This window comes from Poromitra crassiceps, assembly GCF_964638095.1.
Source record: "Poromitra crassiceps genome assembly, chromosome: 21".
Lineage (NCBI taxonomy): Eukaryota > Metazoa > Chordata > Actinopteri > Beryciformes > Melamphaidae > Poromitra > Poromitra crassiceps.
Genome location: NC_139638.1, coordinates 25347995 through 25362718, shown reverse-complemented (window position 1 = coordinate 25362718; position 14724 = coordinate 25347995). Strand labels below are relative to the sequence as shown.

Below are 14724 nucleotides of genomic sequence, written 5' to 3'. Positions count from 1 at the left end.
CCAATTACTTATCTCCAGTAATTTACAATCCTCAGTATATCATCAACATCATGAACTGAACTTGTACCACAATAGTCCATTAGAGGTCTGTCTTCCCTCACAAGTCTCTTACCGTACACCAAACCACCATTAGTGTAGTCTCAGTCTGTCTCCAACACCTGTCAAACAAAATAAACAAATTATTTTCCCCGGTTTATTGACCCACTTTCTTGGTTGGTACTTACTTACAATTTGATTATTTGATTATCCAGTCTCCTTGCAATATAAGAGCTAAAAATCTTGACAGTGACCTTTTTTTTTTGCATTTTTATTTCTTCGCCATGAACTTCCAAAATCAAAATAACAAATGATCAAAAATACAATATAAACTTCTGAAAATCAATACACTGGAACATTTTTTTCGTTATTTTCTTACACAAGGCAAAAACAAAGACAAAGTCCAGGTGGCTAGTGACTCTGCTTTAGTCCTCTTTGCTTTTCTAGATCGCAGAATATGGCGTTTCACAAACGTCGAGTCTCCCCCCTATATTGTCCCCCGATCATCATACACAGTTCACTAGTTAGGCGTTTGTTTGCCAAAGACGTACAGTAACAAAGTGCCCAATAACAAGTCCTGGAGCTAACAACTGTGTTGCAATTTTCAACCAAGCATGACTTTAACCCACCACTTAGCATATAATGTACACGCACCCCCCCCCCCAGATTCGACTCCCCATGTACAAATAGCCGTCAGCCAGCTCAGACTGAGTGTGAGTAAAGACGTATAAAGGCTAAGGGTGACAGAGAGAGAGAGGGGAGATGGAAACCTAGAGAGTGGAAAAAGTGTTGCTGTCGAATCAGTGCCCAAGGTCTCAGGGTTGATATGGTGACCAAGTCTCAGATGCTTCCAATTATCCGATAAGCGCAGAACAAAACAGATAGGCATCCATGGGGCACCCAAACTGATGCGGTCTCTCCACTTTTGCCAGTTCTATTTCACGAAATATGCGAGTTATCTATGACAGGTCATCATGGTATAACATCCATAAAATACAATGCCACATTCATTCCTTTCCGCACATAGAACAAATATAAGTTTTTTTTCTTCTAAAAACACCTCCCTTCATCCATGAGTTAGTTATCTTGCACTTTGACACAAATTATTCAATAAGGTTTTGTTTTTTTTACTATTGCTGCTGAAAAGGGGGATGTAAAATGGAAGGTTTAGAAAAAAATCCAGTATCACAATCTTTAAAAAAAACAAATAAACAGCTGGGAGGTAAACAGAAACAACAGTGAGTGTCCAATGATGGGTGAGGTGGTTGGCAGAAAAACTAAAAAAGACCACGTGCACTCCGGAGATGGGACTTGGAAGGGAGGGAAGGTCTTTTTTGTGTCCTTGTCGGCGGCGGGCGGGGGGAGAAGGTAGTGGTGCTGTGAAATCCTCTCACCTTACCCCCGTTCCCTACCACTCCTTCTTCTTCTCATCCATGGACACTCCCCCGGGCCCCAGCGCCACCACCAGCAGCAGGCCGCCGATGACCGAGGTGGTCTGGAAGAAGTCGTACTTGAGGAAGTCGTGCATGGGCTTGTAGGCGGGGATGGCCCAGAAGGCGTTGAAGTAGACGTTGATGGCCAGCAGCCACATCACCAGGGTCAACGCCGCCAGCTTGGTCTTGAAGCCGATGGCCACCAGGACAATGAGGGCCGTCCCCACCATGTTCTGCAGGATCTGAGGAAGGAACGCGGAAGGTTTAGGGGGGGCGAGCGAGCGACCACGCCTAAAGCTTTGTCACCTCCTAGAATCTAAGAGTTCATCTAAGTTAGTTAAGTTAAGTTATCCTTTATTTATCCCCTTGGGGAAATTCATCCTCTGCATTTGACCCATCCTCTACTAGGAACCTTCCTAGAGCTAGGAGCAGTGGGCAGCCACTGTGCAGCGCCCGGGGACCAACTCCAGTTCTTTTGCCAATACCTTGGTCAGGAGCACTGACAGGAGTATTAACCCTAACATACATGTCTTTCTTGATGGTGGGAGGAAACCGGAGCACCCGGAGAAAACCCACACGGACACGGGGAGAACATGCAAACTCCACACAGAAAGGACCTGGGCCGGACCGGGGTTCGAACCCGGGACCTTCTTGCTGTGAGGCAACAGTGTTAACCACTGAGCCACCGTGCCGTCCGGCATCTAGGACCTAGATGAACTACTGTGGCTGGCTCTTACGAGAGTGATGGACAAATTGTATTCTCATCGTCATCACGATATGAACATGCGCAATAAACGCATCGCAAAGACTGCCTGAAATGCAATGAATCACAAAAAGTCATATTTCCATGCGCCATGTATTCACACGGTCACTCAGCATGCAATCGTTTTGTCTTGTTTTGAGCTCCGCCCCTCCGCCAAAGCCCAAACACACTGTGTGTAGTTTCAGCTCGAGTCTGTAACATAGAGGCCATTTACACCTGGCATTAACATGCGTTTTCTGCCATCAGATTGCAATCCGATTGTATTTTATCACTTGAAAGTACAGGTGTAAACACCCCCAAAACGCATTGAAGAAGGATTGCAATCTGATCGGCCAAACCACCTCCGGAGGTGGTCAGGGACGCATTATGACAACATTTAACACAAGTGTAAATGCAATGCGTCCTCTCAAAACGCATTCAGCAACTACCATACGGCGCGCACACACGCAATTCCACGGCAGCACCGCACCGGTGTGTGCCCTCATCTCGCCGCTGTGCCAAATGCGCACACACACAGGCAGCCTGTCACAATGGACCGGCTAAAAATTCTTTATCTCCCCCCCGCTCCGCTTTTGCACAACAATCGTAGCGTTGCTTCAAAGTTTTGCTGTGGAGGTTTTGACACGGCTGTAACCACCTGTGTTGCATTCAGGTAACATCCTAAATTACACTGTTATACAATTGAGAGCATAATTTCTCTTTTATATCAACACTTCTCCTTTGGAAAAGGAGCGGAAAATGAGGGAGAAAGGGTTCGAACCCTTTCCCCCTCATTTTCCTTTCATATAAAAGAGAAATTATGCTCTCAATTGTATAACAGGGTAATTTAGGATGTTACCTGAACGCAACACAGGTGGTTACAGCCAATGACATGCACGGAAAACGTATGCGTGTGTGTGTCTCGGACCCAGTGTCATTGTCAATAAACAGATAAAGAAATAGATAGACGCAGTGCTGCGTGATCGGCCATCGTTTTGTCCAGGTGAAGGGGACGTTCACTGTGCATTTGAGCTTAACAATAACCTCTATTTCCCTGAAACATGCATGCACACGTTCAGGGGGCGCGCGCGTGATGACGTTCGAGCTGGAGAGCAATCGGATTGCAATCTGTTCACCCAAAACGCATGTTAGTGCCAGGTGTAAATGGAATCAGGCTGAAGTGATAAAATACAATCTGATTGCAATCTGATGGCAGAAAACGCATGTTAACGCCAGGTGTAAATGGCCTCTATGAGGCCATTTACACCTGGCATTAACATGCGTTTTCTGCCATCAGATTGCAATCAGATTGTATTTTATCACTTCAGCCTGATTCCATTTACACCTGGCGTTAACATGCGTTTTCTGCAATCTGATTGCAGAAATGGGTGTCCTCTCAATCTGCATAAAGTTGCTGTATCCAGATTGAGAGGACACGTTGCATTTACACTTGTGTTCAATGTGTACACAATGCATCCCTGACCACCTCCGGAGGTGGTTTGGCCGATCAGATTGCAATCTTTCGTTTTGGGGGTGTTTACACCTGGCATTTCAAGTGATAAAACACAATCTGATTGCAATCTGATCACAGAAAACACATGTTAGCGCCAGGTGTAAATGGCCTCAGAGAGCCATGCTTGAGTCTGTAACAGAGAGCCATGCTTGTGGGCGTAGGTTCCTCAATGTTTGGGGTCTATGTTAGCATTATTAAAGTAGAAAGACATAGGAACTGTATAGCTAATATGCATACATCAATATTTTCTGTTTATTTATCCAGGACCACCAAAACACACAGCGAGGTAGTACGCTAAATTGTCCATTAAGTGTCCTCATCAAACTATAGGAGATAATGCAATTTTTGCTACAAAACACTTATGCTGTGTGAATTATTCTGCACAAGTCGTTTGGAGAGATCGGATGGATATTTTATGCTTTTTTTGAGCTGTAAAAAAAATGGCCATGGCCTTCAATAGTTTGGGAGAAGGGCTGACATGGAACTATGGGGGGTAACTTTATTAATTATTAATAATAATTTATGTATCACTTTTCAAAAATAAAGTCGGAGGGCGGTGCGGTTGGCTGACACTCACGGAGAAGAAGTTGGAGTCAAAGTGCAGCAGAGTCATGAACATGAGCACTAGCAGTACTCGGCCTCCCAGCTGCATGTACTGCTTCGGCGAGCTCTCGCCCATAGAGGGCACCCCAGCGAACATGCTCTTCCCTTCCGAGCGAGACTCTGCCAGCAGCAGGAGGAGACCGCCGCCCAGGGCCAGGTTCCTGGGAGAGGAGAGAGGGAGAGCAGAGGACAAAGAGAGATAAGTTGCTTCTTCTCGTCTTGTTTTTTCACCCCTTTTTAGGAATTTAATTTGTATCCTGATTATATCACATGTTGGGGTGGTGATCGACTGAAATTGTTATTGCAGAGAGAAACTTTCTATATACACCAAATGCAGGCCACAGTATATCCAGGACTGAATGAAGAGAATGATTTCAGTCCTTTTTTGTAGTATTTTGTAGTTGTTCTGATGCTGGTATGTTGCTTGTATTACTGCAGATGGATATTATGTTTTCTGTCCCATTTTTCGTTTCTTTCCCATATTTCTCATGTTTGGTTTTCTGCTATACATATTGTAGAGCCATCTAGTGGCTGATTTTTGTATCTTTACCTGTGAGTTCACTGGCTTTCTGCTCAGGTGTTTGCAATCATCTCATGCTAAATAGGGGAAACCTTGTGCTGGTGGCCATACCCTGAAGAAGGCTGTTTGCGCCGCTACGCGTGGGTCATGCCCCAGCTCTTTTAACATGCACTAGCTATGTTTTTAAACTTTTCTAAATGATATAGCCATCTAAAGTAAATAAAGGCTTTTTTACTTTATGCCAGAAGAGTGGACCTTTTTTTTTTTTATATCACATGTTACTTGGGACACTTGGGACATTTGATTGGATCACTCAAGCTTTAGGTTTCCCATGGAGGGAGGGATCAATGCACCAATCAGGTTGTCTGTGGCCGATTCAGCCAGACTTTCTGCCAACAGCAGCACATAAGGGGGAAAATGCACACCAAGCATAAAAGCTATCATTCAAACACAGCACTGTGTTTAACAGATTGTTATTATGGCTGCGTGATACAGCACGCCTATCATAAATAAAGCTGAGGTGTTATGCAAAAACATGGTAATGACACGCTTGTGTGCGCTTGATGACTGAGGCGCTTTACTCACTGGTAGCATGTGAAAAGTTCTTCATTGCTGCCAACATAGACTCTTGCCTTCTGTCCGATATATTAACCCATTGATACCGGATGCAGCATTTGCGTGTATATCCCTTTGACACCGAAGAGGACGGGCGTGTCCCCTTTACCTTTCATGCCGGCGTAGTAACGTGTATATCGTTGTTTCAAGACATGTGACCGATGAAATGCATCATGATTTGCTGAAACAGACGTGGCGGAGGTGAAATGCATTGGGGGTTTTGTAGTTTTTTCTTTTTCCCTCGACATGTGCAAAGTTTTCCAAAGCTGAACTGCACGGCAAATCAAGGAAGCGCCGGCATTTCCAGCCAGACTTCCCAAACAACTCTTAGTTATTAGAGGATGAAATTAATGCTGCTGACGTAATTTCAGGTTTATTTATCTCATGTTCCAATCTGCAATAGCCTCAAGGTTTTACTGCACGTTGGAAATTCTGCACGTTCTTCTGCTGCACGGTGGCAATTCTGCATGGCCGCGTCTCAGACAGTAAGCTAAGTTAATGCTAAGTGATGACCTGAACGGAGTATGACTTACTTTGAGGACGAAGACATCAATGAATAAGAAGATTCCACACCCAGATTATGATGTGACTGTTGACACGCTAGCCAAGGCTCATTGGGTGAGTGTCATTTTGGCGCATTTGCCGTATTTCACGACGACTGCAAAACGGAGATCGCTAAACGTTACTCTTGATGCAGTAATTGTCAAGGGTTCAACAGAACCGATTTTTCCTCAGCCTCTATAGTAGCTATCAACATGAAATAAAAAGCATTTGAGAGCTTAAACCCGTGGCTTTTTATTTGGAAGGGTTACATTTGCCATAATCTTATTAACATTTCTTAAAATGCATTAGAATCTTTTTATTTTTGGGGTTAAAGATAAAAAAATGTTTTAATGAACATTAGAGCAAATATAATACAAAAAGCCAAAGGGTTCAGCTCTCAAATGCTATTTATTTTATGTTTCTATGTGCTATAGAGCCTGAGATATGAAGGCTTTAGTGAACTCCGACCGCTCTGTCAAGTTGAGCAGAAAACGTCAGGTTTACAGGGGGTGTTTACAAACGTGCAGTAGGTTTAGAGTGCCCCTCTAGAGAACGCGCTTAGGTATCAATGGGTTAAAGTGGTTCTAACCTGTGATGATATATGATCCTAGGCTGTGAAATTCAAAATAATGTCAATAAGTGAACTGAAGCCATGCCCACGCTACTGACGCAAACTGGATCATACTTTTCACGTCACACGTTTCGTCACATGTTTGAGTGCTTTCCTGTTCTGGCAATTGTTACTTTTTTCATCAGGCAGCTGAAACGGTGATCGGCCGATCACTGATGACCCGCAGAATTCGGAAAATTTATGGGACGATTATGATCGGCGGCCTATCGATCGGTGCACCCCCAACAATACATAACATTCTAATAACAGTAGATGCATTTGACTCTTTCCAAATTCATCGCATTTTTGAAGAACTAGGCATCTCGCTATCGCCCGCCCTGCAGCTCGCATACGCAGCTCGCTGCTGCACGGCCTCGCCTGCAGCTCAGATGCTGCGTGGCACTCGCCGATTGTGATGTCACTGATGATATCATAGACATTGTGACATCATCACTGATGATGTCATAGACCTTTTGTGACATAATCGTCTATGACATCAGTGATGTCACTCGAGCAATTGTGGTTTTTGGTTACAGTCCATTAATTGTGACATCACTGATGATATCAGAATGTCTGACATCATCACGTCTATGACGTCATCAGTGATGTCACAATGTCTATGACATCATCAGTGACATCACGATGATGTCATAGTGACATCACAATTGAACGAGTGTAACCAAAAACGTGACCCAAATGGCAGAACCCACTTTACTCCCTTAAAGGATTATTCAGCATTGACCTGAATCACTTTCAGTGAAACCTACCTCATCAAAAACTTGAGGTCCCATAAAATGCTGTATGCAACGGTCTGGTGAAGAAGAAAAAACAACATAATCCATATCAGTCACAATAAGGTACAAGAAGTAAGGTGTTGCATATTTACATGGAAAGAATACAATACATGTTGTTGTTGTTGTTGTTCTCACCTGTAGTGCTATGATGGCAAATAATCCAAAGCAGGCATACTGTACAAAATTTCTACTGAGGATGAGGACACAACCACCTGTTGGGACACGCACACACAAAGACACACAAGGGAAAGGAAAGATAATCAAGATAATGAACCTGCTAATCAGACTGTCTGCGGCGCAGTGGGAAAGTTATTACCATTACTGCTCTAACAGCTACCACTCTCTTTTATTTTATATTGTTCATTTTCCTCCATTTTGTGGATATACACATAAAGCTAAGCAATACTTCACCATGTTGAGTTCATCACAATTAAATTCTAGTGTTGTTGTGGTCTCCATTTTTTCTACTGTCTAACACATTCTACAGAGTATTCCTTTACAACTGCGCTTTCTTTCACCGACGCAGGGCAGTGGATTGTCTTAACCCAAACTGAGGGAATAGTTCATCTGTTGAGTTGTTGAATAACTCGAGTTGGGGAAAAAGAAGAAAAACAAAGAAAAAAGAAAAGAAAGAAAAAAATGCAGTTTTGTTTGCAAAAGCTTAGCGGTCATTTTATTAGGTATAAACCTAGCAGCTATCAGGTATGAGGATCCCCTTTTTGCCCTGAATGCTCAGCCTGAATTCTGATTTGTTTTTGCAGCACATTCATGCTACGAACATCCCATTGCACAGGTGCTCTATTGTGGTTAACTTTTTAACATCAAGGACCCCTAAACTGACACAAATTAGACCACGGACCCCCATTTGATAAGATTTTGTCCCAGGGTCCCCCATTTTATTTTTTATTCTTTTTATTATACGATTACAGATACAGGCTTCATGAACAACATTCAGAGAGCCTATCATTGAAGGCTGTTCCACGTTGCTATGGCAGAGTGGAGAAAGCTCCTGTCCAGGCATTTGGTGTTTGCCCTGGGCACTCAGTGACAGGACATGGCTGGGTGTAGATAAGATTGTTGGTTTTAGATGTTACAGAAAGTGTATGAAACCCATGCGCAAAATAGTCAAGACATTCTGTCATTGTGTTACTTATGGATGGAATTATAGTGAAAATATATTATCCCCCTTTTTTGCTGGGGACCCCCTGGAACCCCCTCAATGGTCCACTCTCCTGCTGGAAAAGGGTATTATCCATTTGATTTAAGGTAGACTGTGGCTAATAATGAAGGGATGCAGCTTGTCGGCAATGTTTGGTTCCTGGTATGTTGAACCAATCAAATGATGCTTTGGTGATCACGTGACCACTGCAGCTTCATCTCCTCGTTCTTATCTGACAGGAGGAGGAACCCGACTTGTCCTTCTGCGGCTGGAGCCCACCAGCTTGAAGGTCCAAAGGGTTCCGAGATGCCCTTCTGTACACCGCTGTTTCACTAAGATTATCTGTGTATGTGTGCGGGCTTGCCTGTTGTTAGTTAGCACTCTCCTATGATCTATCTTATCAATAAGGTGATTTTGACCCCAGGAGTTTTTTTTATTATTATTATTATTATTATTATCATTGCATCATTCTGGGTCAACTGTCGTGAAGAAACATCCCAGCAGGGTGCTTCTAAAATGGAACTGTTGTATTATGACACCAATGATCACATCACAGTCAAAGTAGTGGCTTTAAATCATGCATGACGCCCATTTCAATGTTATGTAAATGAGAGTAAATGAACCTCTCTGTCTTCATGCTTGAGTTGCAGCTAAAGTGTGTCACTGTCTTGAGGAGGGAGGTGCAGCTATTAAAGTGGCCACTGGGTGTAAAGCCGTGTGATGGGAATAAGTATAGCTTGACAGAAAGCGGCCTGAAAATCATAGCTTCTAATGTTAAAGATAGTGGGGTTGTGCGCTCTGTGGAAAATAGTGCAGTCTTGAGGACAAGTGTTCCAAGGAGCCGTATTCTATTTGGCTAATCATTATAAAAAAGTTAAAAAATGTGTCTCACATCTCTTATCTTTGTAACCAGGCAAAGTGACCGCCTACTTCCTGCTTCAGCACTGTACCAGATTTTTTCATCCGCCATTTATTTTCCCATACACATTTCGTAAAATGCTTATAAAAAATAGTTGTACTGGTTCAAACCAAACGGTACAGATATATTTAGAAACGGGAGAGATCGCATAACATTTTACTGGGACCAAAAAATGCGGGTTTAAAGAAAATATTTTTTCTATGTTGTTTTTTTAAGTTTTGGTCAGAGAGAAATGTTCTATGGTCTCTCCCGATTATAGCGTTAGCTGAACCGCTTGGTTGGACGAAGTAAAACTATTTTATAAGCATTCTATGAAATGTCTATGGGAAAATAAATGGCGGATGAAAATCTCTGGTACAGTGCTGAAGCAGGAAGTGACGTTCCACTTTGCCTCTCTATTCAATAACTCCAAAATCTGAGCTGACAACAAGGCCTGGTACAATCTCACGGCCGGTCCTTGAGCCGAGTGGCCCGGTCGCCGACTCACCCAGCTGCCCTACGAGGTTGAGGAGCACAAAGCAGGTGGCCAGAAAGTAGCCACAGCTCCAGGTGGCCTCGATGTAGTCTCTCTGCTCGTTCCACTGGAACCACATGCGGATGCCGTCCTCCAGGAAGGTGCTGATGAGACAGAGGCGCGCCAGGTGGGGAAGGTACTGCTTGGTGACCCGCAGGAACTGGACAACAAGAAGGAGAGAAGCAAGAGTGAGTGAGGATGCAAAAAGAAAGAGGAGAGAGATGAGAGTGAGACACACCGACAAGCGGGCGTCGGAACAACCAGCTTGTCAGAACCGTTGAGAAAACTGCCGCATCACAACATCCTGTGAGTGAATCTGTAACATCTGCCCACAGGGACTACGGATGGAAAATAGCCTCTTGGCTAACTCTGACTGGCACATTTACAACAGTGTTTATGAATGTGGACTGTCCCTGTTAAGTAAACTCACAAATGAAATAAACGAGGAAAAGACTTGAGATGAATACAGGGGTCAACAAGCAAGAATACATACGTCGATTTCAACAAAAGCTGTGTCCACGGCCCATTCAAAAAATACACATTTTGGCCAGCTCCGAGTCACACAAATCTCAATGTCTAAACTGGGAGAAAATAGGTCATGTGTGTGCATGTGTTCCTCCCCCGTGTAGACTACTGTGATGCAGAAATGCTCTCATCTAAAGCCAACAACTACAATGCATAGAAGCAATTTCAGTGAAAATGACAATGTGACTTATTTCAATATAATAGAAAGAGGACAGGAATCTGTTGTGGCCCCAAGAGGCCCTCTGTATTAATGGCCTGCATTTATATAGCGCTTTTATCCAAAGCGCTTTACAGTCAGTAGGTACATTCACCCATTCACACGCCGATGGTGGCAAGCTGCCACGCAGGGTGCTGGCACACCATCGGGAGCAATTTGGGGTTCAGTATCTTGCCCAAGGACACTTCGACATGCAGACTGGAGGAGGCGGGAATCGAGCCACCGACCTCTTTCATCCAAAGCGATTAGTGATGACCTGCTCTACCTCCTGAGCTACAGCCGCCCCCGTATTATTTTCGACCTTAATCATGCCGACTTTCTCAGAAACAAAAAAAGTCCTATATTCTTCTCCATGAAACGTGATGCATGACGAGATTACATACTACATTGTGACACCGTAGAGATTATGAGATACTACAGTGTGACACAGTAGAGATTATGAGATACTACAGTGTGACACACAGTGTAGGAGCAGCGACCTGCCCTCTCCGTCCCGCCCACTCAGCAGTCCACATCAGCACTGTCAAATCCCGGCAGCCTATCAGAGCACACCAAGTCCAACACTGACTGCTGTGTGGGAGATGAATGGAGGAGTCGGGAGCCAATCAAGAGTAAGTAAGCCTCAGCTGCTGCAACAGCCTAGAAATAGAGCATTCCGACTCTGGAGAGTGTTGTAACGTGTGTGTGTGTGTGTGCTCACAACCCACTTGTGAGGGATTCGCTATTAAAATGGGCTATCAGAGTCTCATAAACCATGCACAGTCGGTCAAACGTAGCTATGTTTCAGTTTCCATTTGAATGTAGTTTTACAATAGACATGACACTTGTAGTTAATGTATCCCCCCCCCCTGTGAAAGACAACTGCGATGACATGCACACAGACATGGCACCATGACTTGATGGCTGACCTGACAATATTCTTCCATGGGGGCTGCTAAAAGCAAATCTGGGATTGCAAAAAACACATGCCACAAAACGCATAACAAATTTGGAGCAAAACCAGCTCTACTGAGATAAGCTACAGTAACTTTCTAAAGACATCGTTATTCGAGCGCCACTTTGGTAGAGGACTTCCTCCATTTCTGCTCGTCAACCTGGGTCACAGACCAGAAATCTGAGATAGATGTGGCTCTCCTCACTCAGCTCACCTTGTAGACCAGGTGCCCAGGCGCATTGCACTGCATTCACATCAGTAGAGCAACATACTCGGAATACCAGACAGCTCGAACCCAAACACAAACGGCCTATGTAATATGTTACAGAGGCTGTCTCAGTAGGTGAAGTAACGGTTCCTGTGCAGATGTCTTGAGAGGTGGAAGTTCCCCAAAGCCACATGCAGAGATGCAAAAGTCATGGAGAGTGAAAAAGGTGACATACCAGGGCAGACATGAAATCACTCAGAAATCCCCTTATTCTGGGACGAGGTAGTTTGTAGCTTGCATCCCTGCACATGTAAGGTGGCCGACTTCAAGCAAACTATAACTTACAGTAAATGGCATCAAAGTTGTACATATTCACCACCCCTAAGCCATCAGCAATGTTGAGCAACTAGGGTGCCACTTGACAATACGACTTATGTTATGTGTTATGAGTGCATATGAGTAATGTTGGCTAATACGTTAAGCCAGCTCAATGATTTTCACAATTGTTAGCATTGTCTGGCTTGACAGACACCAACACGCCATAGATAAATAAATCGGATGGCTGACAATCTTTAACAGCTGGCATGATCTGCATAGTAAACAGCGAGGTAACGTTACGCGCTAGCTATCGTAATACATGTTTGCTAAGGCAGCTAAAACTAGTCAATGCTAGACGTCAACTTCACTTTGCGAGGCTGCTGGAAGAACTAGTAATAATGCTATCCAGCTGAGGACACGAGTGCAGAGTGACATGCAAATTCAACACCAGTGGCCACCAGTGTTGCTTTGAGGCCAACTTTGTGAATCTGCCGGCAAGCTGCCATTAACTTGTAAACAACAGTATTTTGTATTCCATCAAACGTATATAGCCATTCAAGAGAGCACCTGTCTGTTAACGTTACTACATTGCCAGCCAAACTACTTAGCAGCTACAGTTAGCCAACAACACGCTAGTGACGGCTAGCTTACAATCGGGCATGCTAACATGAAGTTACCTGGTCTGCCACGTCCTCGGCTGTGCTCATGAGATCCTCCTGCCCCATCTTTGTTTTTTAGTAGTGGAAGGCTCGGCGCGATCCCAATGTTTGATGTGTTAAGATATTCTTCTTCAGCCGAGTACAAACTGTTCCTCCCCCGTTATTTACTTCAAGAATTCACGATTGCCTCAACGGAGAAGGCCGCCTCCGCCCCACAATGCCTCGCGATTTAACGAGAGAGCCCCCCTAGATGGTACTGCAACCGCTGCATGCCACGTATGCTGTGTGATCCAGGGGCTCGAGGCGACATGACATCCAGCTAGCTTTTGTTTATTTGTTTTATTTGTTTACTAACTCTGCCCGTGTCAACACAAAGTCAGCCTGTGGCACTGACTAACAAACTGTCACCAAGTTTTTTTTTTTTTTTTTAGCACACTTTTGAAGAGAAAGCCACGCACATGGAAAAACGGGCGACACACCCACCTGAAATACTGTAAAAAGCTTCTATTTTTGAGTGGAAAACAAAATTGATAACCAGGTATTACAGGAACTTAAAACATTTTAAAAGTCACAAACTGTCACAGGTTGTGTGACCCCGGCCAATGAAGTGCAGACTGAAGAATAATGAACTGAGTGAACTTTATTGAGTTTTTAACCAATTAAAAAATAAAGAAGAAAATGACAAGGTATGGCAATTTTGGTTACACAGGTGGGGCTATACTCCTGAATTTGGCATTTAAAATATACTAATAGTAGGCATTTTGCACGCTACGCGGGCTCAATTCCTGGGCTCAATAGCCTTCAGCCCTGCAGCTCGACCGCTGTGCGGGCTCACTTGTTCCTTCGCCCGCCATGCAGCTCACCCACTGTGCGGGCTCACTTGCTCTTATGACATCACTGATGTCACAAACTGATGATGTCACAACTTCACATCACTGATGACATCACAATTGCTCTTATGATGTCTGATGATGTCACAATGCCTATGACATCATCAGTGATGTCGCAATGCACAATTGCTCAAGTAACATCACTGGGACAAAATTGAAAGAACATTGCCCACATCCTCCCTTTTATAATAGGTAGAAGATAGATAGATACTTTGCACACTCTAATTTCACTAGCCAAAATTAACCAGATGACTGGGCCTGGAAAAAAGTAATTCAATCTGATTGACTGCAGCTGTAGTTTTGATATTATGTTAAACTCGTTAAACATAGTTTTGCAGCAATTTTTGGCCAGCGCAAGTGGGCCCTATATCTGGCTTTGTCCAGTCCAATTTGCGTGCCGATGCTCGTGAACGCTTTATCGCGCTGGCCTCACTAGGTTCCGACCTAGCCTTGATGTTTTATTACTAAAAATTGGACTAAAACCTTGTGCCATGTAATTGATTTCTTATACTCAAGAAGACCAAATACTTGGCACATACTGGCCCATGTTACCTTATACAAAATTACAGTGCAATAGATGGTTTTAACTTGACAACATAAACATTCTAAATTGCCCCTAGCTTACTTCCTGTTGCAATATCTGCTAATACAATAGCTGACAGGAAACTGTTCCCTAGCAACACAATTCCGTGAAAACCGTCTATAGACTACTAGAGGATATTTATGTCTACAAGACATGAGACTACCTTCAAAGATCGAGACACTTAACCAACTTTAGCACAACGCTAAGATAACTTCTGCCTGCTGCAGTTGACAGCCGAACATTACAACGGCTCGTGTTTAACTGTTATTCCTGTGGAGCTCGGGCGTGGGGTGCTGACCACAAAGGGCAGGTCAGTCACAGTGGCTTTCACGGAGTCAGTGTAGTTGGTTTTGGCCATCCACACCTGTCGGCGGAGGGCCACAGAGGCG

General features: G+C 43.9%; 1 protein-coding gene across 1 annotated transcript; it reads right to left on the bottom strand.

Moving 5' to 3' along the window:
• Positions 1 to 297: 297 nt before the first annotated feature.
• On the bottom strand, positions 298 to 13091 carry surf4 (surfeit 4). The gene is made up of 6 exons (XM_083657920.1): positions 12881 to 13091; positions 9975 to 10161; positions 7545 to 7621; positions 7383 to 7426; positions 4302 to 4488; positions 298 to 1711 (listed from the first exon to the last, which is right to left on the bottom strand). Exons 1-6 carry the CDS (start codon positions 12926 to 12928, stop codon positions 1445 to 1447), a joined length of 810 nt encoding a protein of 269 aa, XP_083514046.1. The 5' UTR covers positions 12929 to 13091; the 3' UTR covers positions 298 to 1444.
• Positions 13092 to 14724: the final 1633 nt, after the last annotated feature.